The following is a 24,425-nucleotide window of genomic DNA, read 5'->3' on the forward strand; positions in this document are numbered from 1 at the left end:
GGCTTCAGTTGTGGGAGGCAGGTATTATTTTTAGCAGTTACATCATCCAAGCTCCTTTTGGTGGCTGGAGTTTGTTTGGTGAGATCCTGGATACAGCAATTAAGGAGATCTCTGATCTTAGCAAGTTTCCTAAATCTCCAGGAAGAGGAAGAAGAGAAGCTTCTACTTCTAAATCAATATTTTTACTTTTTAAGGACCCAAAGGTACATGCACAATCTTTTGTTCTTTTTGGTGTTGAAAGGAGGAATATTTTTCTGCAGTAGATACCTCTCACAAATAAGGAGACATTAGGAAACCCGAAGATTTGTATGCTGATTACCCTTATTTTGAAACCATTTTTCTTAGGAGGCGCCACTGGTACCAAGGTTGCCTTTCTGAAGTCAGTACCTAACTGGAGAGAGAGAGACAGAGGGAGAGAGAAGGAGAGAGAGAGAACTCCCTAAAAGCTGTAGAGTCTGGTCTACTTTTCATGTCTTTGGCAATGGTAGTAGGTTTTAGACAAGACAAACCAGACTGGTAAGGTCTCTGCTTTCTCCACATGGGAACAGACACCATCAAACTATGAAAGCACAAGGTTTTAATGTTAAAGTTTTCAGACTTCTTCACATGGTGCCATGAAACATCCGTGCTTTCAAGTTGGAGCTCCTTTGGCTGCCAGAATTAGGCGGTTGCGGAGCTGCAGCAATTTGAACACGGTGACTTTGAGTAGGTGACGTTGGGTAGTGTTTGAGTCAAAGAAATTTGAATGATGTCAAATTCAACATTCCAGGAAGCTTTATGTTTGAGTACTCGACTCTGCCGTTTCAAAAGAGCTGGCTAAATCCGGTAGCATTTCAGGAAGAGTCAAGATCCAAGAAGGCCTGGTTTGGTCAGCTACACAAGAGTCTTGTGCCCTTACGTGTTCCCCGTCACTTCAGGGCAAAGGACTTGCTTGTGTCCCTATAGACAGAAACTATTTGCTATGGGGTAGTAGTATTATTTTAGACAGTCTCTAGTTCATAGAAGAAACTGAAGATTTTTACTGAACCAACTAGCCAAGTTCTCACATGTTTGCATGAAAAACTTTTCCACATTACTCAGGATGCTGAGATGAGAGGTGTTCTGTGGTCGGTATCAGGGACTTGTGCATTTCCATCTTGTTAGGGGAAAATATGCTGCTCTGAGAGGAGATCTGAGCACTGCCTGAAAGGAGAACCAGGCTTTTAAAATCCTAATTCGCAATGACAGCTTCATGGTACTAATCTCTGCAAATCAACGAAGGTTGCTTAGGGCATTCACCTGAGACACAACTTTTGTTTAAAGAATGATATGAAACAGTCATGGTAAATCAAAGTGTTATGATTTAAATAGTCAAGTCAGCTAACCTGTGCTCTTTCCCTCTGAAGTCTCTTTGCTTTGTTGAAAAAAATGCGTGAATAGAAACTTAAAAGCATGCCTGAGAGCTCACTGAGCTCCCAGACCTGGGTTCCTTAGGGTCTCCTAGTTTGCTCGCTGTTCACCTTGCTCTCCATGACCGACTCTCTCGGTTGGGACCCAGCAGTACTCAACTGCTGTTTAAGTGGTGTAACAATGAACCTGAGGGGGCCATCCTGGAGCTCTTCTCTGAGGCTGTTTGGTCGGGAGTCACTTTTCACTCACAGTTTTGCTTAGGCAGAAAAAGATGTAGCTGCATGCAGCCATGCTCCATCAGTGCATTCTGTGGAATGTAATGCTGACAGATCTCAGCAGGGTAAGATAATGATGCGCTTTGTCAATTCTGAGTAGATCTTCATGGACTAAAGCAGTAATTTTCAAAGGTTTACCTGATTTTCCTCGGTAGTTCACACACAAATAAGAACCATATACATGCTGGTCTGATTATTTAGAATATTTTTTAAGGAAGATACTGGTTTCAAGATCTGACTGGAACCCGAAAAACTTTTGGAAAATAACCGAAGGGGGAAAACTTCAAGCAACATTTTAATTTGTGTTGGGAAAGAGAACACATACAGATAAAATTGATGAGAGTTTATGTGTGTGAGACTTGTGGGTGGAGGCACATAATGTCCGAGAAGCGCAACAGAAAAAGGAGGGCTGTCTAATGTTGTCAGGTATCCCTCGTTGTGTTGATTTCCAACCGTTTACTTCCAGCAACCAGCAGCGTGGTAGCGAAAGCTGGCTGAATATTATTCTGAGTAAATGTAGAAAGGTCACCCTTACATCTGTACAGGTTAAAACTGAGCTTAGGAAAGCCCATTCCTGCATTTGCTGTCTGATATTGAGAGCCCGGGGTAGTACTTTTAGAGGAACTATGTTAAGCATCACCTTTGATCTCCATGATTACTAGAATTTAGGAATTCTGGAGTGAAATTTTAGGGGAAGATTGTGCCAGCTGTGCTGTGATTTCGTAGTTTTTTTGGATCCGAGACTAATCCCAGGCCAAGCGTGTGGCAGGCAAAACCTGCCCTTACTGAAAACCACGGGCAGAACAGGCGTTACACTGCTTTTGCTTAGATTCTCCAAGCTGAACATCTGAGAAGTCAAGTGCATCAGTCTGTAGCAAATATAAAATGGCTTGGGTGATTAAAACTGTCAAGCAATATTGCATATTGAATGGAGACTAGTTTGTCATTACCATGAGGATTAGAAAGTGTAATCTTCATTAAAGCATCAGTGGATTTACTGCTGTTTGCCTTGGAACAAGATATTTGCTCAGAATTTTCTAGTAAGTAAATTTAGCGAGTGCAGGGCAATTGAAGAGAGCGGAGCTGATTGCTGTCATAGCTTATTCTGCAGGGAAGAGGTAGGAATGATCCCTTATGTCTGACAAATGCACTGGATCTGATTCTATTGGCCTGAATCACCTGCAGTCACATAAATGTATTAATCACCATCTCTTAAATTGGCTTCCTTTGGCTCAGGTCTAAGTGGTGACCTGGTGTATTTGTGCTGTGTCAGAATCATCTTTTCTGTCACTAAATACAAAAATTCTGTAGTACAGAGCTCTGTCCTTTTTAAGGCTTGAAATACATTTTGAGTGAGGCTTTTACCCATCCCACAGAGGCTTTTAAATGTTGTCCTCCTCTAACATGTGCTGTATTTCTGAGCTCAGTACTATCGTGCTTTGTGCATGCTAAAAATTGCTTTCAAAACATGTAGTCTAATATTGTTCAGATATAAATGCTGATTAATATCCCACTGATACACACTGAGTGAATGATCCAGAGCACAGCCGTTTCTTTTGGTATCACTGACCAAAGATCAGGATACAGCAGGTTAAAAAATCATTGTTTCATTTAACCTTCTAGCAAATGCTGCTACTTTTGTGAACGTAATTTAAGAGGATTTTCAGGCGAAATATGCGGGAGGAGTTCCTCCTCACATACTTGCAGTGAAATCAAAGGATTTGTATTGGCCATGAATTTACCCCAAAGTTAAAGAAGAAAAGAAAATCAAGAAATCATGTGGTGTCTCAACCACTTCAGTCTGGTGGACTCTTCAGGTGGACACCTCTTCCTCTTAGCAGTGTTGGCAGTAAACACTGCCCTGGCCAAAGCTCTGCGGTGGGTATTGCAAAGCTGCCACTTTTTTGTCAGGTTTACTGTCCCCTCTTAAAAGTACAGTTTCCTCACAGTACTCTGTCTCGTGGTGCGTTTCTAAACTCCGTGGAAGAGGCTGCAAAGGGTTCACTGGTACAGGAGGAAACCTGTGGCCTTCATAACGCCATTTCAAATATAAGTTCAGTTTGAAAACTTGCTGCCATTCTTTTGTTTAGAAATGTTACTGCCAATTCATTATACCAAATCCAGGTTTTTATTAACATCTCATTTATAAACAGCTGAAATACATTTTGCTTAGTGATTATTAAAGAATTCACTGTATTCTAAATCCATAATTCTTACAGTAAGTAGCTGTTACTCAGAAAAATCATCCAATAACACAATAGCAGACCCAGCGGTGGCGAGGGAGAAGCTTGGACACAATGACAAGGGACATGTAGTAACAGAATAAATTCTTAAGGCCTCTTCTATGGCTGTATATTTGCATTACAAACACAGGACGTTTGATCCATACAGCTTCCAAGTTGTCCTGTCTATAAGAACCTGAGAACAGCTTCCTCTGAGTTATTAAGCATCACGTTGGTTTGTTGTTGCGATGATGCATCGTGTTGCTAAGTGTAGGAGAGGTCCATATTCAGGGTGAATACTTGTTTATAGTTTCTGCCTTGTGGAAACTTTCTCCGGTGGTCTCTAAATTTCTAACCATGCTGTCTTCCATCCCCCAACCCCTACCTGACCCTGCTATAGGTCTCAACTGTTGTTTTACCTTGTTGATGTTTTGTCTATATTTGCTTTAACCAGATGCCCCTCTTTGCATGCAGCACTGGGACTCATCCCCTCTCTCCTATCAACAATAATTAGCCTTGTAAGACTAATGGAAGAAATCGTGTCTAATTACCCTGTTGAAGGCCCAATTATGTTATTAACATTTGTGGGCTATAAGCTAATGATGAGGAGAGCCTCTCATTTGCATAGCATTAAGTTAATTGAGCTGGAAGCTATGGGGTGGATAGCAGTGATGATAGCAGGATTCTATTACAGAATGGATAATGATGACCGGAGCAGGACGATTCACCTGACAGGTTTATTAATTAACGGCTATCTGATTACCTAAAAGAAATGGCAAGTGGCAGTCTTGAAAGAAGCTGCAGTATTTTTTTAATGAAAGATGCTATATCGCTGCTGATATTCTGGGGTGATTTATGGTAACGGCAGCATAAACCCTGTATTGGAAACCTACATAAAAACCTGTTCGGGGTTCCTCTCTGCCCTTGCAAAAAGGTCTGATATTTCTAAACATGCCTAATTCATACATGGTGTGTGAAACAGGGCTGTGCCAGAGGGTTTGTGTGGCTTTGTGAACAGTGCGTTTTGAAAATCCTTGATTGTGATATAACCTGGGAGTTTTGCCCTTGGAAGAACTGGAGGATTTGATTTTGTAAGAGGGTTTTTTTTTATTTCATTATGGTGGTAGGCAGGATTCTATGTTGTATTAGGGAGAAAATAACTATGAACATTCAGCTTTTCACATTTTCCTGGTATGTACAAACTGCAAGAGAAGGTGAGTGCCCTTACCTTCAATTTATTACTAGGTACAAACAGTTATGCAAAGTTGTTAGGGCTTTTAAGGAAAAGGCATCTTTTTTTTTTTATTATTTAAAACAATTCCAAGAATAAAAATCCATCGTTTTCTTTTAGATTAGATGTCAGGTTCTGTCTGGTTAATTCCAAACACATTGTGATTCACAGCAGTTGCAGACAGCATCTTATTTGAACTGCAGTATCTTTTAAATGAAAAAAATCAGTTTAAAAGTTGTCTGTGCGATCAATCCAAGACTGAGTAACTTGCTGTGCGGTTACTCGTCTTTGGAAACCCACATCTCAGTTCTGAATGTATCTGAATGTCAAATGTAGCTTCCAGTAAACAAATCCTCTTTGATTTTTTCAGCTAAACTGAAGAACTTAAACCACCTGAACTCCAGACCTTACCTAGTGACCAAGTTCCTCTGTTCATCCTGGAACAACCTCTGACCAGACCTGTCCCAGGAAAAAAAGAGAACACTATACTTTTTAACCTTAGGTGGCCTGATGATTAGCGTTTCAATAGTAATAAATCTGTGAAGAGTAGAGACCTGTAGTTAAGATACAATCACCATTATTTTGTGGTTGGAAAGCTTACACGCACAAAGTCTTCCTGTGTTCTGCGATTGGCATTTGTTGGGTTCAAAGGAGCTGAGAGTGTTGCCTTGATCTGATGTAGTAAAGAGGCCAAGATTTTAGCTTTCTAGATACATGCAGACATTCACAAATCACCATGGGCACTTTTGATTTAAAGGAGAAGGAAGAAAGATGAAAAAATCAAAGATGAAGGAAGCAATCTGGGAGAACAGCTCCTGGAGCCGCTAACCGTCTGCTGTGTTTATGGGTTGATACTCATGGGTGCCGAGAGGAATCGGGACTCTGATCAGCTCCCACCCATGGAGGGTGAATTGCTCTGTGTGGCCCTGGACACCTGGGTGGTGTGGAGCAAGCGAGGGACAAGTGTGTGTGTAACATTTACAAGGAACATCTTCCATTTCCTTCCAGCACCTGATGCTACAGTGCCTAATGTCCGCAGTTGTGTAGAAATTACCTGAACAGATTGTTGAGGAAACCTAACACAATGAAAAAAATGCTTTTGCTGGAATTTAAACCCTGCTTCTCCCTGGTCCTCATTAGCTTACTGTAATCACTAACCTACACAGTCACCCTTGGATAGAAATATCTTTACTGTTTAAATTAGTTTTTTGTAAGGTGTTCTGTAGTTTGCTACAGGGCTTTGCTGCATAAATTAGACAAACACAGCATCAAGCCAAGATTTAATAGATCAAGAATTATGTATTTAATTCAGAGTTCTGTATAGAGTGCTCATAAAGGCTTGATCATGATAGAGGAGCCAATAAACGTTTGGGAACATAAATATTTCTGTAGGAAATGGCTCTGTGAAACATTTAGTTGTTGAGTAACAAGAAGAACAGAGAAAATCAGAAGAGTAGAAATCTCTAGGTACTAATCTGATGGGTTATAGATGTTGCAATGATAATAAAGTTGAGAGAGAATTTTTATGGGACCGGTAGCAACAAATACATTGGGTCCTGCACTTTTTACTGATGTCTTCAGCTTGTGGTTGCCCCACTTGCTATCTCTGCTGCTCCAAAATTCACCTTTAAGCCTAGAGAAGCAGTGGGTGGGACGTAGGGGTGCTGAGATGCTCCTCTGTTTCGTAGAATCATAGAATGCTTTGGGGCAGAAGGGACCATTACAAGTCATCTAATCCAATCCCCCCGCAGGAGTAGGAACCTCTTTAAATTGATCGGGTTGCTCAGAGCCTCATCCAATCTGACCTTGAATGTTTCCAGGAGTGGGGCATGAGGGTGTAAGTCCTCTGAGTTTGCATGAACTGGGTGTTTTGAGCAGGCATGGACAAGCCTTGGAGTCACAGAGCATGATCAGATGTTCACTAGAGGAATGGATCGAAACCTACAGAACGCCAGGCAGCATTTGTTGTCGGGGATAGACCGCAAGGGAAAATATGATTATAGGAATATTTCAAGGGAAATGATGCTCTCTCTTTGTCTTTTGTTTTTCTGGACCATCCATTACTCGAGTATTTATGTGTCAGTCCAGCTGGACAGCACAAGGAAATATATTTTAGGAAAGCGCGCATCAAAAAGTATTTTAAATGGCCAAATTGTAGAACAAAACATTCTGGTGACACAGCTGGGGCTCTTGTCAGTCTGTAGGCTAGAAAATAAGAGAAATAAAAAGAACCGGGGAATACCTAATCAGGTGAGAAGTGATGTTTTGTCTGCAAGGATTTTGATGGCTGTAGAGAAAAATAGAAGAAGATTAGAAAATGTTTGTCCATCCTGTGTGACAGATGTGGGAGGAGATGTAATCATTTGTTATTTCTCTTTTTTCTTCTGCAAACAGCAGCAGCAATGAGCTGGCAGGCACAGTGAAATGCAGTTAGCAAAAGTAATGGGAGTTGAAAGTTTGACCTTTTGTGATGGAAATTTGATATGAAAAAAGGGTCTTTTGATAATTTCTCTATCCAGTCAGATATGGGAGATGTCTTGATCCTGTTTCCTCATTTGCATGCTGACTGATCTCATTTGAAAACCCAATCATTCAGAAATATTGGGACATCAACAGAAATGTTACAAGTAAGGAGCTGTTTTATCTAAAAGGTCTGCTGGATGTCATCTGTTGTTTTTCACTCCAGTGGCCTGATCTCTTCCTCGTGATTCCATGTTTTTATTGGCAGGATAAGTTGAACATATTGAAATGCAAATAGCCTTTTCCACGTTGAATCAAAATATAGGAGTTTTTTTCAATATGATTGATTGTATCCAAGGCACTTCAAACGCAACAAAGAAAATATTTGCTGCAGCGCCTCTGATTTCTTGACATCGCCGGGTTCTGATGTTTCCTCTTAGCAATCATTGGCCAAAAGCAATTCCTGGGCCTGTGTATCACCTCTGCTTTTTGTCCGTGTAGAGCTCACATCGATGCAATGGATTTTACCAAATTGCAGATGTGTTTAGTCCAACAATGGCATAATTAAAAGCCTGCCAAGATCACCTGTTGGCTTTCAGCGGTGTGTATAACTGTCCAGATGATTATCTGGCTAGTCAGATTTCAGATCCTGAGCACTGCCCGCTTAGACGAGTTTAGTATCAACTTTATCTCCCAGACAATTTAACCTTTCTATTTTCTAGAACAGGCAATCAAATTTCCATTTTACTCAGCCATGCAGTGGGTTAATGGCAAGTTTTCCTGCTGTGTAACTGGTGTCAATAGCCCTTATTTTGGAGACTACCTACTAAACTGATACCTTAAGCCAAAGTTTTGCATAACTTAACCCAGAAGTTAGGGACAAACTAATGCTATCTAGTAGTTCTGAACAAAGGAAATGATTTAAAGTAATTCTTGGCACACTAACTTTTTAAAAACAGAATTGAGGTAAATGAGAAATCATTTTTTCTTTAATATCCTGAGATCTTGCAAAGGTATTTTGCTTTTCTAGTTTGTTGTAATTATACAAAACAAAATGATCCAAACAGAAGGGCAGAGATGGATTCCTTAGTTTAGTGTTGTGGCTTGGCTGGGAGGTGGTCCATAACTGAAATGTCAGTAAGGCTGGAGCATTTTGAAGGGTTACTCTAAGCGCCAGCTGTCGGCTGTCCCTACCTAACGAAACCTATCTTAAAAGTGGTGTGGTTTTGCACCGAATTTTGCTTCTGGCTGACCAGCACACCCTCTTGTTTCTCTGGAGTGGGCAGATTTGGAGAGGTGATTTTGTGCTCTGCGCTGTAGGGTGAAGCACATGAGGAGGAGAGGCACAACCCAGGCACTCCATAGGGCCAGCTTTCCAAAGGCAAATCCTGGAGGGAGCTGGTGTGAGGAAAGGGATGAACCAGATTATAAGCTTTACGTAAGAGGATATATTCAAAGTCATTGAGTTGGTGTACAACACCAACCCTTTGGTGTACAACTTGTACAACTCTTTGAAACGTAAAGCTCTAAATTAGACAGGAGGTTAAGATTTACCGATGTTCCTCAGGTGGGTGACGATAAACCTGATCAGGGAGTTCACGCTCACCGTTAACTGAGCTACAGAGATAAAATATTTACCCAGTTTTTTCTTTGTTCAATATATTTCAAGGTCTAACCACAAATTAGTGCACGTTTGTGATATTTATCTGATTGCACCCGACTTCTTTAGCAATACATGTATTGCTATATGTGGGTTGGGAATTGCATTGCTGGAGGAATGTGTCTGTTTTTGACTGAGGACAGGAGTAACTTGACTGATGGGCCTCTTCAAATCAAGAGAATACGTTTCATCAAATCCTGTGGCCTGTCAGCTGGCGGGAAGTGTTTTGTGAAACAGCAGAACTGGTAAATTCCTCCATTCCTTGCGTAATAAACCGAAGTTGTTGGTATGACTAGCTGGGACGACTCAGCTCCCTGAGTTAGACATTGAGCATTCTCCCAGGTGGGAAATCAACCTCCTTCATCTCTTGTGTACTTTAGGGTATCGAACCATGTACGTTAAAACACGATTATTCCTGATAACCACAGCAATCTAGCTCCTCCCTGCTGGATTTTTTAATTCACTCCCCTCTCCACCTTCTTATTTTGCTGCTCGGTATTAAAAATAACAATGCCGTTTAGTAGACCAATATTTTCTCTGCAGTGAAGTCAGCTTAGAATATTAGTGTCCAAAAAGTTGTAAAACAAAAGACTATCATATGTTGCACCTTTTAATCATGTAATTGCTGAGTGACATTTAACTCTGAGGCTTTAAGTTACTCCTTTGTCAGCCAGCCTTCTCCTTCTATCCCTCTCATTCCTCCCTCCTCCCGAAGCAACCTGCTTTTGCAGAGTAGTGGTTTAACTACACTGAAGTTTGGCTGGGCTTCTACATATTACAGCAGCAACACGAAAGCAAACAATTGAAGTATTTGAGAACAATGAAATATGTATGGCTATCTGTGACAGCCCTATAAAGCAGAGCAATTAGCCGCGTAATCCGAGAAAGCCAAAGCAACCGGCAGCCCACGGTTCCCTATTAGTTAAATGCTTTTTGTACGTCCTCATCCCATCAAATCAACTAACACTTCCTTTAATTGGTTCATGAATTATACAGCTTGGCTGCATTATAATTTAATCACCAGTAAACATTCCTGGGGCCCGCTGTAAAGTGTATAGCGCTCATTAATTCCTTAATTTCAGCAGATGGAAGGGGAGATCGGATGAACGGTGGCAGTACAGAGCGCCTTGGGCAATGGAAGAAGGAAAAAAAGGTGGGGGGCCGTTTAGGTTTTTTAAGGGCTGTCAGAAACTCAATCTGTGAGCTGTCAGCAGCTTGGACCCGTCTCCCCCCGCCTCCCCCTGCCTTCACCCCACCTACTGCTGCAAGTGACTGACGGATTCATATGGAGGCTTGTCAACCCGTCTTTAAACATCAAGCCAGCGGGTAAACCAAGCCCAATGTAAATTAATTCTTGTCTTACGGGCCCCCCTTTCTCTGTCCCCATGAATATTTCATGGCAGGCAGCATAAATATTAATTCTAATAGCTCTGCACAGTGGTTATTATTTCTGTTTTATGACAAATATTCATAAAATATTCAGGACCCTTTTTTAGAACATTTACACACTTGATTGTGAAATTTTCCAGCTTCCTGGGGACACAGTAAACATATTGGGGTTCTCTTGATGGACTTTTTTCTCTCTTAATTAATACTATGCCACATTAATATTTAATCAGATTTAGTTTTCTTTTCCCCAGAAGTGAACCCTATTACATTTGAGGATTTATTTGACAGTATTTAAAGAGGGAATTTTTATTCCCTATTATGAAATTGGTTTGCTTTGACATATGTATAAAATGACACATTATAACCCATTCTTTTATTTCCATCTCCTTGCCGCTAAATCATACACTTTTTTTGGTGTTGGTTCTTTATTTTATACACCAAATATGCTACTAACAACAAAAGTTAGTGTTTAAGTGATGGGGTTGGAGGGAATTTAATGCAACATTTTATGGGAACACTTAAGATTAAACCTAATTTACCAAAAATTTGATTCTACTTATTTAATAAGGAAGAAAAATATAGGTTTCCTTGTTAGGAGCAGGAGGTACCGGAGAAAAGCTGCAGACAGGTAGCAAAGGCATCAGTTCTGCTATGAGTTTGCTAGTGCTTAGCCCTGGAGTTCTTGCTCCACTCGCAATTTGCTTTGCAGAACCTAATTATTGCAGGGGAAGGTTGCAAGCGTCTAAGGAAACATGACTGCATTTGGGGAAGCGGGTTCGGGTTCCTGACCTCGGGCCTCTGGGGCTGCGGAGGCTTTCGATTATCTGAGACTGAGTTTGATTAACCTTGCGGATAGTGGAAATGGTGCCAGCCACGTTTCTCTAAAGCGGTGTGGGCTGCCATCTTCTCCTGTGATTCATAAAGCACCACTGGAATGAACTCCAGGGGGAACGCAAAGATGCTGGAATAACAGCTGAGACTATGAAGGAGGCAAAGAATGAAAAATGATGGGAGAAATGTAAAGCGGTTTTGCATGGAGGTTCTAATGCATCCAAGCCACTTATTACATATGGAAAGAGTTAATATTGCCTTCTCAAAAGAAGCTCTAACAATGCATCGAAGCCCCTAGTATGAAACGATTTGCTCTGGATACGTGTGCCTTTCGCTGTGCTTATGTAATGTTTACGCAGCCGGTAGCTCTTCACACCACTGTCGCACGGAATCGCTCTCGCTGCCAAAAGGCCTGGGGTTTTTCGCTGGTGTAAATCTGCATGATGCCAGTGGAGCTACTTTGCTTTATCCCGGCTCCCGATCCAGCCCATTGTTCTGTAAAACAGGCATAAAGTGTTAGCCGGCAGGGCTGCGCCTGTTCCCGCTGTGTAAGCTGGTGTGGCACCCACTGGGACGCTGCTGAGACACAAGGCTGGTGGGGTGGGACGCAGAAGGATTGCCACCTCGGCTGCCTGGGCTGTTGGAGGCTGAGCACACCTAACTGGTGAGTGGAAAACATCTAACGGAGTCATTACTTTACACTCTTGGTGAAGGGAGGGAACATCTGCAGCTACGAAGGACATTGTTCATCTCACTCCCCTGGCCAGAAGCCACGTCCTGGGAATAGTGCCCCACTTAGCTGCTTTTTGTGGTTATTTGACAGAAACGCATCTATTTGAACAGAAAGATCCTGGAAATAGCTTGTCATCACATGAATCACTGTAGGAGCTCAATGAGCAAAGCTCTTGTGCCGCCTAACCTGTGTTCTCGTGTTTATGCAATGTGTTTTCCTTTACAGTCAAAACCTGGAGGGTGAAATTAGTTCCCAAAATAGAATCAAACATCTTTCATCAGAAGATACCAAAAGTCGAAAGACATCAGTGAATAAAATTTCCCAGCAGCTCCTTCTATAAATAAGAGATAAGGGTCATTTCATCCATCACAGAGACATGCAGAAGCAGTATTTAGGGTTGTAAGGAAGCCAAGATTACGTTCAGTCAGTAGTGCAGCCTCAGAAAGTCCTTTGTTGTCTGGTTACCCAATGGCAAAATACCCGTTTTTGTGCCTGCATTGTGGGAAACTTGGACAAGACTGAGGAAAACGTAGATGGGATCTGTGTAACCAGTTTAATTTTTATGAGAGGATCTGGGGATAGAGAATGTAATTATGGAAATACAATGTGCTCAGGCTCCTGTGACTGAGCTCCTAGTTCTTGAGAAGAGACTTAGCCAATATTTCAGGTTCGAGGTGTCTGTATACTACAGGAAAGGGAGCATTCTTTAGGAGAGCTGATTGATCCAAGTCAGGTAACTCTGGCTAGAAACTCAATAAAGGCAAGGTCATGTGGGGTTTATCTGGGAATAGTCCGTTGGATTCAACACTGGATTTCCCTGTACCTGTCAGCTTGAACAACTAATTTGATTTAACATATGATTGTGATAATTCATTGATGCCACCCAAGAAAAAGACCTTTTTGCAATGCAGATTTTTCTTGTGTGTTGGCCAAGCCTGCCATCCCACTCCTCTCTGGCTTGCGGTTCCTGTATGATCCAGTTGTTTGTATAGTTTTATGCACTTTGGGAAACTTTTGAAAGAAAAAGATGTGGTCAGTTTCAACAAGGGGTCTGACAGTTCGGCCAGAATCAGGAGAGTTGCTAGAGATGACGCTTGTCTCTCTGCCAGGTCAGCCCATAAAACCTCCAAAGGCTTGTCCATCCTTTTGTAAGAACTGTGCTATCCACCTCTCCGCCTGCTTTGGCTCTCTTTTATGAACCAAAGGGAGGAGCTTGCATTTGTGCCAGTGATCACGTAAGGATTTTACCTGTGGTAGCTTTTTAGTGAGCTACTGCATCCATATACTTCAATAGCTTCATGTCTTTTTTGCCTTTATATCTCAATTACAAGAATTGTAGCCATTGCATTGCCAGAACTAAGTCCTCCAGGAGAGTTATTTTCCATGGGGAGTTGTACCATAGCATCAGTTGACACTGTATTGATATCTCCACATGGAGTAAGAAGTCCTGCGCCTCATAAAAGGCTCAATTTTCTATCCCTGAATTTGATGTTTTCTATTTATCTGCTGCGAAAAAAAAGGGGTAACTTTACGTCCCTTCCTCTCCTTCCTCTCTCTTTGCTTCGCTCTCTCTCTTGCTCTCTCTTTCCCATTCTCTTTTGCTCTGATTTAGTTGGGGTTCTGTCAAAGTTCTGCCAGCAAACTTTTCTGTAACTTTGAGATCACACAGGCATCTCATCTTCACGTTCTCTTTTTTTTTTTAAAGCCGGTTGATGTGGTACGTTGTAAACTGCCAGGAGCACTTGCTAATTTTGTAGTTAATGACAGATACACAGAGTGTTTTTCTTGCCCCTGGAGAGGCTTTAGGCACAGCTGGGGTAGATTTGCCACTATCAATTATGCACAATTTTAAACAAGAATTGGCCAGCAGGGGCCTCTTCTTTTTTTTTTGCAGAGTGCAGAGCGTGAAGAATGGGAATATGGCAGCTGGTACCTGCCTACGAGGGAGAAGATATAGAGGAGTCAAGAAAATAAGGGAAAGATTAATACCTTACTATTTTTGAAGTTGCAATTTCAACTCAAAAGTTTCAACGCTACATTAAAAGTGGTCCAGTGTTGATTGGTGGAGTATTTTGTTTTTAATTCAAGCATCTGAACTTTATTGTCAGTGTTGATCTGGCCCTGATATAGCCACGAGCAAGTTGGTAGTCTCTGTTTTTAAAAGCTAGTTAGGGAGTCAGGGTTCTGTCTCGGGTATCATGTTGCGTTGTCTTTTCATCCTTAAATGAAAACCAGGTATGAATTCAATTAGATTTAATGGTTTAGGTCGAATTTCACAGACAGTCATCTTATAAAAAGAGCTTCGCTTTGCCCTCCCTCTCCCCGCAATGTCAATCCAGAGCAACTCCAGGTAATGGGAAATGCTAAGGATGAGAATCTGACCTAAGTAAATAGCTCAGGTCTACAACAGTCAACATCTGGATCTGTCTGGGTCAGCCTCATAAAGCAGCTATGTTTAAATTAAAGCAAAGGAAGGTCACGGCTTACAGGCAGAGCTTTAGTTCTCTTGAGAAGTGAAGGCAGCTGGCAGGGCAGTGAAGCCGTCCTGGAAGGTCCTGAGGGGAGGTGAATGTCCCTCCCCTCACTCAGTGACAGCAGAATTCAGACACACAGCATTTTCTTTTCTTACAGCAATACTCATAATTTTTCCATTATAGGTGCTTTGAGTCGGTGACATTAAATCCACAAAACAGGAAAACCGCCACCAAAAAAATCCTCCTGAGGACAACTCTGAGCGCCATCAGTTGTTAATAACTTGGATTAACTAGGTTGGTTGCCATCTGGAACAAATGCAGCTCAGGATTAGGTGAATGCAGTGGTGTAGGTTCTTCATTTATTGTGTGGTCATGACACATTATTTCCAAAAGTGCTGTCTCATGATGAGGCATGAAATAAAACTTCTACCACCCACGCTTTTACCTTCTGCTCTCTCTGTTTGCAAAAGGAAGTATTGGAATGCCATGGTGACCTCTCAAGATCTTAGACGATGCTGTCTGAATAGTCAGAAGCCAGAAGCAATTGGAATACCCTTTTGGAATGCCAGATGGCTGGTAGGAAAACAACATTATATTCCAGCTGTTAGAGGCCTTATATATTTCACCGTCATCCAAAGGCGACTATTTCTCATTTGACTAGGCACACAGTGAAGATGTCATCAACATTATTAATTTGTTGGGATTTATTTTCTTTAATGTGCCTGAAAGCTGTAATAGATAAGATCAGTGATGTCAAATGCAGCGAGGAAGAGGCAGGACTCTGAAACGAGATTTTTTTTTTCTTTTTAACATTTGTGCTCACGGTTTGATTATCTGTGGAAGCTGGCTGATATGACTGGACCTTGTTTCACGTTCCTCTCCTGGGAGAGAGAACAAAGGAGAAAGGACAGAGCTTTGCTTACGAATCACTTGGCTTCAGTCCTGCATCTAGCAGCAACGTTGCTACTCAGTGGTAGTTAGGGGGGCATTTGTCCTCAGAGACCTGGGCTGAGAGGTTCTACTGACTTACACCCCACGGAGCACCAATTTGTAGCTGGATGCCAATGATTTTTGCTTGCCGACAGGTAGATGCTGAGCCTGTGATTCAGGATTCTCGGTGCATCTCCGCCCAGCCCTCCCCGGTGCACAACTTGCGTTGCTGATTGACGTTATTCACCTCTCGCAGAGCTGAACTAACAGCTTGCCAGCTCTGAAAGAGAAGCTGCGCTAGATGCTAATCTAGCAGTATAATGTAGTATACTTTGATATGAGGCTGTGTTTCCTCGCCTCCCTGTCTACCGATTCTGATGACATCTGTTTCATATTTCCCCTTGATAGAAGTTGTGACACATTACAACATACAAAGCCTGGCTGATTCCTAAGCAAGCTTTACAGAGAATGCGTTTATGTGAAAAAAATTGCACTCGGTATGTGAAAAGGGCCAAGCTCTGCTTGGAGATAAATCCAGTACTTGTAGGGACTTGTTCCAGTTACTGCTGTAAATGCTGGATCAAGGCCATGGGTGCAGCCCTCTGTCTGATGAGGATTTCCAAGACAAATCCAATAAATATTTCACCTGGACAGTTGGAGGGTCAAGTTTGTTACGTGAACAGAGTTGTAATAGCCTGAGAGAGGGACAGAGGTGAAATGTTGCTCAGAAATAGCTCGAGGATCTGAAGGAGATGTATCATACACCCAAGGCTAACACTTTACAGAGAGAGCATGCGTGTAAATAGGCTTTACTCATGTGAGTAAACCTCCTGGGGCTGCATAATAGACTGCGTGTGGTATGTGTCTCCTTCAAAATGATAATAAAGCTTTCTAATTGGAAGCATTTTAAGTCTAGACGGTAGTCGTGTCAGTGTTTTTCCCCTTCATCTTTTTTTTTCCTGCTTACGAATGATTTTCAACTGACAGCCCTGGGGAGGGTGGTTCTCTCTTATCGGTAGGAGACATGCGGTATGGCAGGGTAAGGCATCCCACCTTCCACTGGAAGGACCATCGGATTAGGAGTTTGGGCTGTTGTGTAGTGTATTCTCTGTGTGCCATTAAACAATGGCGGGGGGAGAAATCCATATTAGCAGGGATGTCTGTGCTCTCCCACATCTTCCCCCTACACTCTTCTTTAATGGTGACACCAGGCTGGATAATAAGAAGCATCTTGGATGAAAAAGAAGGGAATCTCAGACAAGGCTTTCAGAGTTCATTTTGTTGGCAGCTTTTTAAGTGGAGTTTTTTAGGCTTTTCTGTTTCAACTACCATAATACTTTTTGAGTTAGCAACTATGAATTACGACAAGCTTTCTTGATATGCCAGGTTATAATCCTTTAGTGGTTTTGTTTGTTTCAGAGTATAATAGGAAGCCGTATCAATTATCATGACTGTATAAATGTTGTTCCTCTCTACTAGAATATTCATCTTGAGACGTATCATCAGATGTTACCTGTTCTGACAATCACGTTTTTGTGCCATTGTTGGGCAACAGAAACAAAGAAAAACAAAATGTAAAGATTGTAAGGGATAAAAGAGTGTTGAAACTGTTGTTCTTTTCTTGTCTTTGGAATCTCCGAGATCTTGAATGTTTTATTCCTGGCTGTTATTTTGTTACCACAGTGTGAATAGAAGTCATTATCTGTAAACATTTGAAGAGAGAGATGATTTTCATAACTTTAAATCCTACAAAGGATTCTAGTAATCTGCTATGTGCATGCCAAGGTAAAGCTCAGCCTTTCATCTGGTCTGATCCCACCCAGTCAGTGTAAAATGTTCCTTTGGTGAATGTCTAAAGCATACAGTATCTTCTGTGAGAGGCAGACAAAAACAAAAATAGGAAGCCTGGCCTTGAAGGCAGCAGCAGGAGAAGGTGTAGTATGAAGAAAGATGTATTTACAGCCTTCGGGCTGTGCTTGTTGGTAGTTTATTTTCATAAGTTTTCAAACGAAGCCTTATTTTTAATTTTGTTCTGAGTTAATCACTGAATGTGATTTCTGTCCAGATCTGCTTTAGTCTCCTATTGCAGTGGCCTCTTCCTTTAGCTGGGGAACCGGGGACTCACGGCTGCTCATTCTCAGCAGTTTGCCAAGAATTTTCTACTGAAGAGCTTTTGAACTAGAATATAAAATTAACAGAGCCATTATAATGGACCAAAATGCCAAAGAGGAGTCAATGTGGGATGGGCACAGCAGTTTATATGCAAAAGTGTGATGTGACTGAGGTCAAGAGTGATGTCTATTGTTTTCTGGTTCTGCATCCTTGATTCAAATCAGGGCTTTTGCGTGACTCGTATGAAATGTGTTGGCAAGTCTCACCCCATCCTCTGGTGAAAAGCTGTTCATGGCATGGATCTCACAACGCTGACACCGAGAGTCTGACTCTTTAAGATGCTAAGCGACTACGTCTTGTTCAGATTCAATGGGAATTGCAGGTTTTGGTCTTGAAATCTAGCATTAATATTTCTTCTTTCGCAGTCTAAGCAGCAAGGCTGATTGTCAAGTGGGTTCCAGCGTACTGAACTGCCTTCCATGCCCTGGCACTGTTCCCAGCAGATCAATGCCAATGGAAGGGATGGCGGAGTTGTCAGCATAGTAATGCGGCACATATTGAGTCTTATTACTCATTCTGCTTTAGAGAATGCAGGACAGGAGTGAGATACAAGAGAACTCACGCTGTGGGGTTGTATGGGGAGGCAAGGGCAAAAGGAGTGGAAGCGGACTAAAACAGCAAGAGGAAAATCCCTTTCCTGGGCACTGAGTTGTGCAGTGCTGTGATTGGGGAGGAATGCATAGTATTGGCAGAGAAGCTCTTTGTCTGTCCTAGAAAGGAACAGCTGCAATTTTTATTTCCCTTTTACAGAATGTCATTGTGATTGTAGTTGCTGGTTGGGTTGAGAAGCTGGATCTGGAGGAAGTTCAGAGGTAGCTGCTGGATTGTGAGCGAGCTATGACAGACCGAGATGAGCTCCAGCTGCGTTTCAGTCACTAATGTCCACACTGTATTGTCCGTTAAGCCCTGTTAGTGCACACGGCACCACACACACTGTGTCAAAGAGCTCTTGATGAGCTTGGAGATTAAACAGGATGTGAGGAGAAGAACCAGAGAGGTCCCATGCATATGGTAATGTTTTCTGATGCTGCAGGTCTGAGCAGTACTGCCACTTCGAAGCTTGTGTGTGCTGTTTGTTTGGGTAAGGATTAACTCACATTCTGAAGGTCACAAGTGATGTTCTCAGGATGTTAATGGACTTAATCGTTATGTTCTCCACAGGGTATTTTTCTTTAATCTCCCCTATGAATCCATCATGGAACGACTGTCTCAACGGAGGATTGATCCTGTCACTGGGGAAAGGTTAGCACTCATGTCTGATGTTTAATGTTTTCCAAGACTGTTGGTGAGTTAAAGATACACTTCACAGGAATCTAAGCAAACTCAGGAATATTGTGCTCTTGTTTAGGGACTCCTTAAAACAAAACTAAAGCTTCCATAGCTCCTTGAGTACCAACCCACCGATCAGCAAGCTCCTGTTCTCGGAATGGGATATCATCATAAAATCTTGGAACCTGAAATCCACAGCAGCAAGGAACTCAGGTCTAACATTTTATTGGTAACTAACTTGGCTGGTAAAATAATACTGAGGGAATGTGTCTGAAACCTAACCTACCTGCAGGTGGTTTTCAGACATTCCCATGGGCATTTTGAAGGCTTTGCAGCTGGGAAAAATGAAAAACTTGCTGCGTTTTACTCCCCCAGCTCCTGGTTGGTTCTGTCTGCTGTGAGATATTAATATATTTCCTGCTCAGTAGAGCAAACTCATTGGAGTCACTGTAAGACTGGGTTCATCTCACTGGCAGTCACATCACTTTGTTTCACCAGTGACCCTTGTGTATAGTCTTCTCCACCTTTGTTTTTGGGGCAAAAAGTAACAATTAAATGTCTTCCTAAATACCTTCTGGAAGTGATTTGCGTTTGCAACTTGACCCATGCTCTGTTTTTACGATTCCCTGCACTTAAAATTTTAAACCACTATTTTACTTTTCTAATGCTTAAATGCATTCCATTGAATCAAAGACAAAAACCGAATCCTCAAAGATTAAGGCCATAAGTACTGGATTTGTCCCAAAGTGATACATGATTATTCAGACATCTCACTCGAGGTGCAACATTAACTTGTGACAGCATCAGTGATTTGCTGTAACGGTTCTCTTTGCTTTAGTAATAAGCGATGCAGTTGTTCAGAAGAAATGAACAGTACGAAGCAAATCATTCACACATCTTTGCATTTCTTATCATTAGGATTAGCCTGTTCAGTATCTGCTCCAGTTCACACGCTTCCTCCTTCCAAACTCTGGGGTTTATTCCTTCTAAATTCATTGTGAATTGAGTTGGTTTAGATGCTGTATCTAATCCTCAGCATTACCTTAAACCTGCACCACTGGCTTCATTGCAGTGAAGAGGGTGGCCTTCAGCTGTGCTCAGAATAATTCTAATGTGGAATGATCTCTGTGGCCACAGCACTGCACCAGCTGGAGCTGCCGGAGACTACTTCTCCCCTCAGTTTCATATCTATCCCAACAGGTTCAGAAAATTTGGCCCTACAGGGACAAACCGGTTTTGTGTTAGGACACAAGAGGCATTTACTCAGAATTGCTGCAGGAAATTTAAAGACGTGTTCGCAAAAGAGCTTTTAGCAATTGTTGGGAGCCTTTGGCAATGCAGAAAAGTTATTGGAATTCTTTTTGGTGTCTGGGCTGACCGAGCAGGACTGTGACACTGCTCCAGAACTCCAGGGATGAAAACCTTCTGTCTTGCTGAAGCCTCCTGACTGGTTGAGCGAACCTACACCTGCGAATGCAGGGAAACCAAATTCTGGCATTTTGGAAATTAGAAATAATCAAAACCTACCTCAGAGTGAATGAACCTCTTTTTATCTTCCATAAAAAGATGTTAGCAATTATATTCTGCCTGATATCTGCCCAGAAATAGAGACTGAGTTGGAGTACTTGTGTCTTAACTTCTTCCAGTGATTGTTAGTAACAGTATTAATCCCACGACTGGTGGCTTATCACTTGTCTTTCAAACTTGAGCTTGTGGTGACTTGGAGGTTGCGTCGAGGAAGGGCTGTTCTTCCACAGCCCTTCTGCTGTAGCACTCAGCCACACGTCTGCTCACAGGAAATACTTTCCACATTTAATAGTGGTGGTTCCAGCGCCGTTGCTGCACTTTTGAATCGTGGCAGGAAATTCCCCAGTGTCTGGAAGCCTTAAACACATTTTAAGTTACAGGTCCTTCAGCAGTTCCTGTGTTCGGGCTCATGGATTCAATGCCAAGAAAGCGCTGAAAGGGTGGCAGTTTTTTCCTACTGTTGAGCACCAGTGTAACAGTAAACCACAGCAAAGGTTTTCAACAGATGCTCAGGTTTAAGGTTAGGCTTTTTTTAGATGCTTTTTTAAAAATAGGAATCAAAGTTTACAAGTAAGAAGTGTTACATTGGGTCTGGATCTGGAACAAATCCAGAAATGCTTCTGAACCCGGAGCATTGGGTGTGTGGTAGGGATTTGCCCACACCTTGTGTGAAGCACGTGAACATCGGCAGCGCTCTCTGTGTGCCACCTCAAGAGAAACTCTTGGCTTTTGAGTATCCAGGATTCTTTGGAACAGGAATGACAGATTACTTGCCCTGATGTTTCCAGTTATTGTTTTGAAACCCCAACCTAGAGTAGAAAGCCGTAATTCCAAGGAACTAGGGTAGGAAAAACCATGGAGTATCTTAGGAAATGGCTGTGATGTCCTCAACTTGAGCTGAAGCAGTGGCATTTGTGTCTCATCTCCAGATACCACACTACATTCAGACCAGCGCCCACGCCGGAGATCCAAGCCCGTCTGAGGCAGAACCCTAGAGACAAGGAAGAAAACATTCAGAAGCGCGTGGAAAACTATTACAGGAATGTCAAGGAACTGGAGGATTTTTATGAAGATGCCTTTTACGTCAATGCTGACCAAGACCCTCATGCTGTCTTTGAGTTTATAGAAAGCTGTATCATTAAGCCCCTTCCATACAAAAAAATTAAGAGCTTGTAATTAGAGGAAGAATGATTTCTGCAACAGTTGATTTTTAACCTTTTCCATTGTAACGTTAGCGCTCTGGTCAGAGAAGTGTCAGGTTATCACAAGCAAAGAGAAATTCAGCCAAGCTGTGCTGACGTGAAGCTCGCGCAGGCTGAGTGAAGTACAGAGAGTAAGAAATTGTGCTTAGGGGAAAGTTTTTTGGCTTTTGTTTTGTGATTCAAGATACCAAGCACTGTGGCTGGGGAAGTTCCCCTGTTTCATTCAAATATCTTTTTCTGATTCTGTGATTCAGCGAATAGTAGTTTTGTTTTAACTATGTAATACCCACAAAGCCAATTTGGACTATTAAAGCTATTAGATGCTTTTGTGTCTTAATTTACCCAGTGTTCTAAACCAAAACCATGCAGGCACTCCCCCGTCTGCCTCACTGCTGCAAGTAAATAGAAAGCAAAGAGAAAAACAAAGCTTGCAGCTCCGCAGTGCACTTTCCCCAAAGACAACTGCAGTGTTTTGAGGCCATTGTGCAAAGGCTTTGGCTCCCTCAGATTGCTTCAAAAGTTCTGAGGAGACACCGCAGACACACAGGCTGTCCCTGTCCTCCTCTTCTCTAGGCTGACCCCATGAGCTGGGCAGAAAGACTCTGAACAACTGGCAAAAATTCCCAGAGCCGTAGCAAACTGGTTGCAGGTTTATCATTTTAGAACCCAATTAAGGACATAACGAGCTGCAGGAGCAGAAAGGTTACTTAAGTCTGTGTTCTTGAGGGAAGGGGGCTCCCTGCTTGTGGCTGCTCTGGCTGAGCTGCGGCTGGGTGGGTTGGTGACCAGGTATTTTTGCTCTGGCTGGATCTGGCTGCAGTAAATACCCAAGTAAGTCTTTTTTAACTGGAAAATCCTTGATGGAAAGCACAGTGCTCTGTTAGCTAGCTCAGACTCTGCCGATGGAAATGCATGTCCTTACTGTTTCTAAGGAAGGGGCGTGATTTGCTGTTGTGATTCAGAGGAGGAATGAGTTTGATGCCTCTATTATGTCTCCCTCTGTTTTTCCCTTGTGTATGAGTGTGAATTCCCCTTGACGAGGAGACAAGGAGGAGCTTCAGCTTTCTCCTGGAAGCATCTGTGTCTGGGAGGATGCAGGAGGCATGTGCCTTCTCCTTTCAGAGAGGACTGGCCTCCAGAAGCCTTTTAGTTTCAGGTGACTTCTCTGGTCCTCTTGCTGTAAATAAGTTTGGCTCTGTTGCTGACTTTGGTGGTGGGTGCCTGGGTCCATACGGAATGCAGTAGGGATGTACGTGCCAAGTTCCCTTCTTGCACCCACAGAGTAAATTCCGGTGGGAAGACCCTGGTTATCCGCATGGCTCTGAGGTTATTGTATTATTAGGGTTCAAACTTTCAATACCTTTAGGAGGTTCAGTGAAATTGGACTTCCCAGACTTGAAGACATCTTTGAAAATCTCAGAATAAACGCCTTTGAAATCTAAGAAAGCCAAATCCTCTGGCACCAACAACGCAAGCACAGTCTTCTATGCCTCCCGCACTGAGAAATTCCAGCTCGTAGCACCAGGATGAGGCAGTGACAAGGATCCCTCAAAACAGCCACAAACCCTCATGTAAAGCTGGGCAAGAGCATTTGTAGCAGTCGTATCTGTTACAAATGTGCTGTTTGGTAACCTACTTGGGCAGCTGGTTTTTATGCTATTGCTATGAAGCTATGCTGTAGCGTTCATGCATAATTGGGAGCCCTTCTATTAATAATACATAGGAAGCTCATCTTGCTAATATCACCTTCATCTGACTGTTCCTACTAAATATTTTGATAGATGAAATGGGTAGAGAGTGTATTTAAATACTGTTTGTACTGCAGCTAGGGTACAAAAGGGACAGTGCATCTTTAATTAGACAGGTACATCTGCTTAATTAATTTAGCTGTAAAGCCCTTTTTCCTCTTCATTCTTTCATCTATATGCGGACGCTATATTAGTTCCGCTCTGCTGGTTCCATAGAAACTGAGAAAAAGAGCTCATCTCATTGAGATGCGCTTGGCATGTCTGGGTACGGAGTCTCAGGTCAATGGTCAACCCCCAAGGGTTTGCAGCAGGCCTGAAGTGCAGAACGTAAGGGTTAGCAGAACATGCTAATACTCGTGTAGAACTCTCCCTCAGAAACAACTAAAACAATTGACATTCATTTAATTACTGTAAACGAAACAGCCCTTGCATCACTTTGCATAGTAAAGCCTGTTAATACCAAAAAGGTTCAGTGGGTGGAAGGAGGAATTAGGCTTTTATAATTGGAATGCAACACTTGAAAACCAATTTGGTAACTGCGTTTGATTTTATTAGCATCTTATTCTGGCAAAACAAATGTTGAGCAATGAAAAAAAAACAAGGTAAAGAGGAGGTGGTAAGAACGCAGCAGGGACCAGACGTTACTTATTATACAGCTTGCCCAGTTCTGAAATGGACATCTTTTATCATTTTGCTTCCTGAAGATGCTTTGCAGAGAGGGCTGCTTGGAGGTTGTGCTGTACCCTATATATTCTGCTGTTAATTATGTAGTTCAGCAGCAAGATGAGTATGTCGAACGGTTCCACAAACTTCTGCGTCCACTTGCTCCAAACAACAGATCCTTCAGTGTTCTGCGGTGGAAGGATGCTTCCCAGGCAGGAGAGCCAATCCTCCAGCCCTGTCTCTGCAGGGA

At 42.3% G+C, this 24,425-nt stretch overlaps 1 protein-coding gene across 10 annotated transcripts in view; it reads left to right on the forward strand.

Moving 5' to 3' along the window:
• Positions 1 to 22,125, forward strand: part of AK8 (adenylate kinase 8) — a 78,691-nt gene extending 56,566 nt beyond the window's left edge. For 7 of the 10 annotated variants that reach the window (XM_054084533.1, XM_009569610.2, XM_054084535.1 and 4 more), the window contains 2 exons: positions 18,928 to 19,008; positions 21,492 to 22,122. In XM_054084533.1, coding sequence (XP_053940508.1) covers positions 18,928 to 19,008; positions 21,492 to 21,738 — 328 coding nt within the window. In that variant the 3' untranslated portion in view covers positions 21,739 to 22,122. Of the gene's footprint in view, positions 1 to 18,927; positions 19,009 to 21,491 lie in introns of all 10 variants that reach the window. The other 3 variants (XM_054084532.1, XM_054084540.1, XM_054084538.1) reach the window with 3 other exon arrangements.
• The last annotated feature ends 2,300 nt before the right edge of the window (positions 22,126 to 24,425 follow it).

This window comes from Cuculus canorus, chromosome 19 (genome assembly GCF_017976375.1).
Source record: "Cuculus canorus isolate bCucCan1 chromosome 19, bCucCan1.pri, whole genome shotgun sequence".
In the NCBI taxonomy this organism is placed as follows: Eukaryota; Metazoa; Chordata; class Aves; order Cuculiformes; family Cuculidae; genus Cuculus; species Cuculus canorus.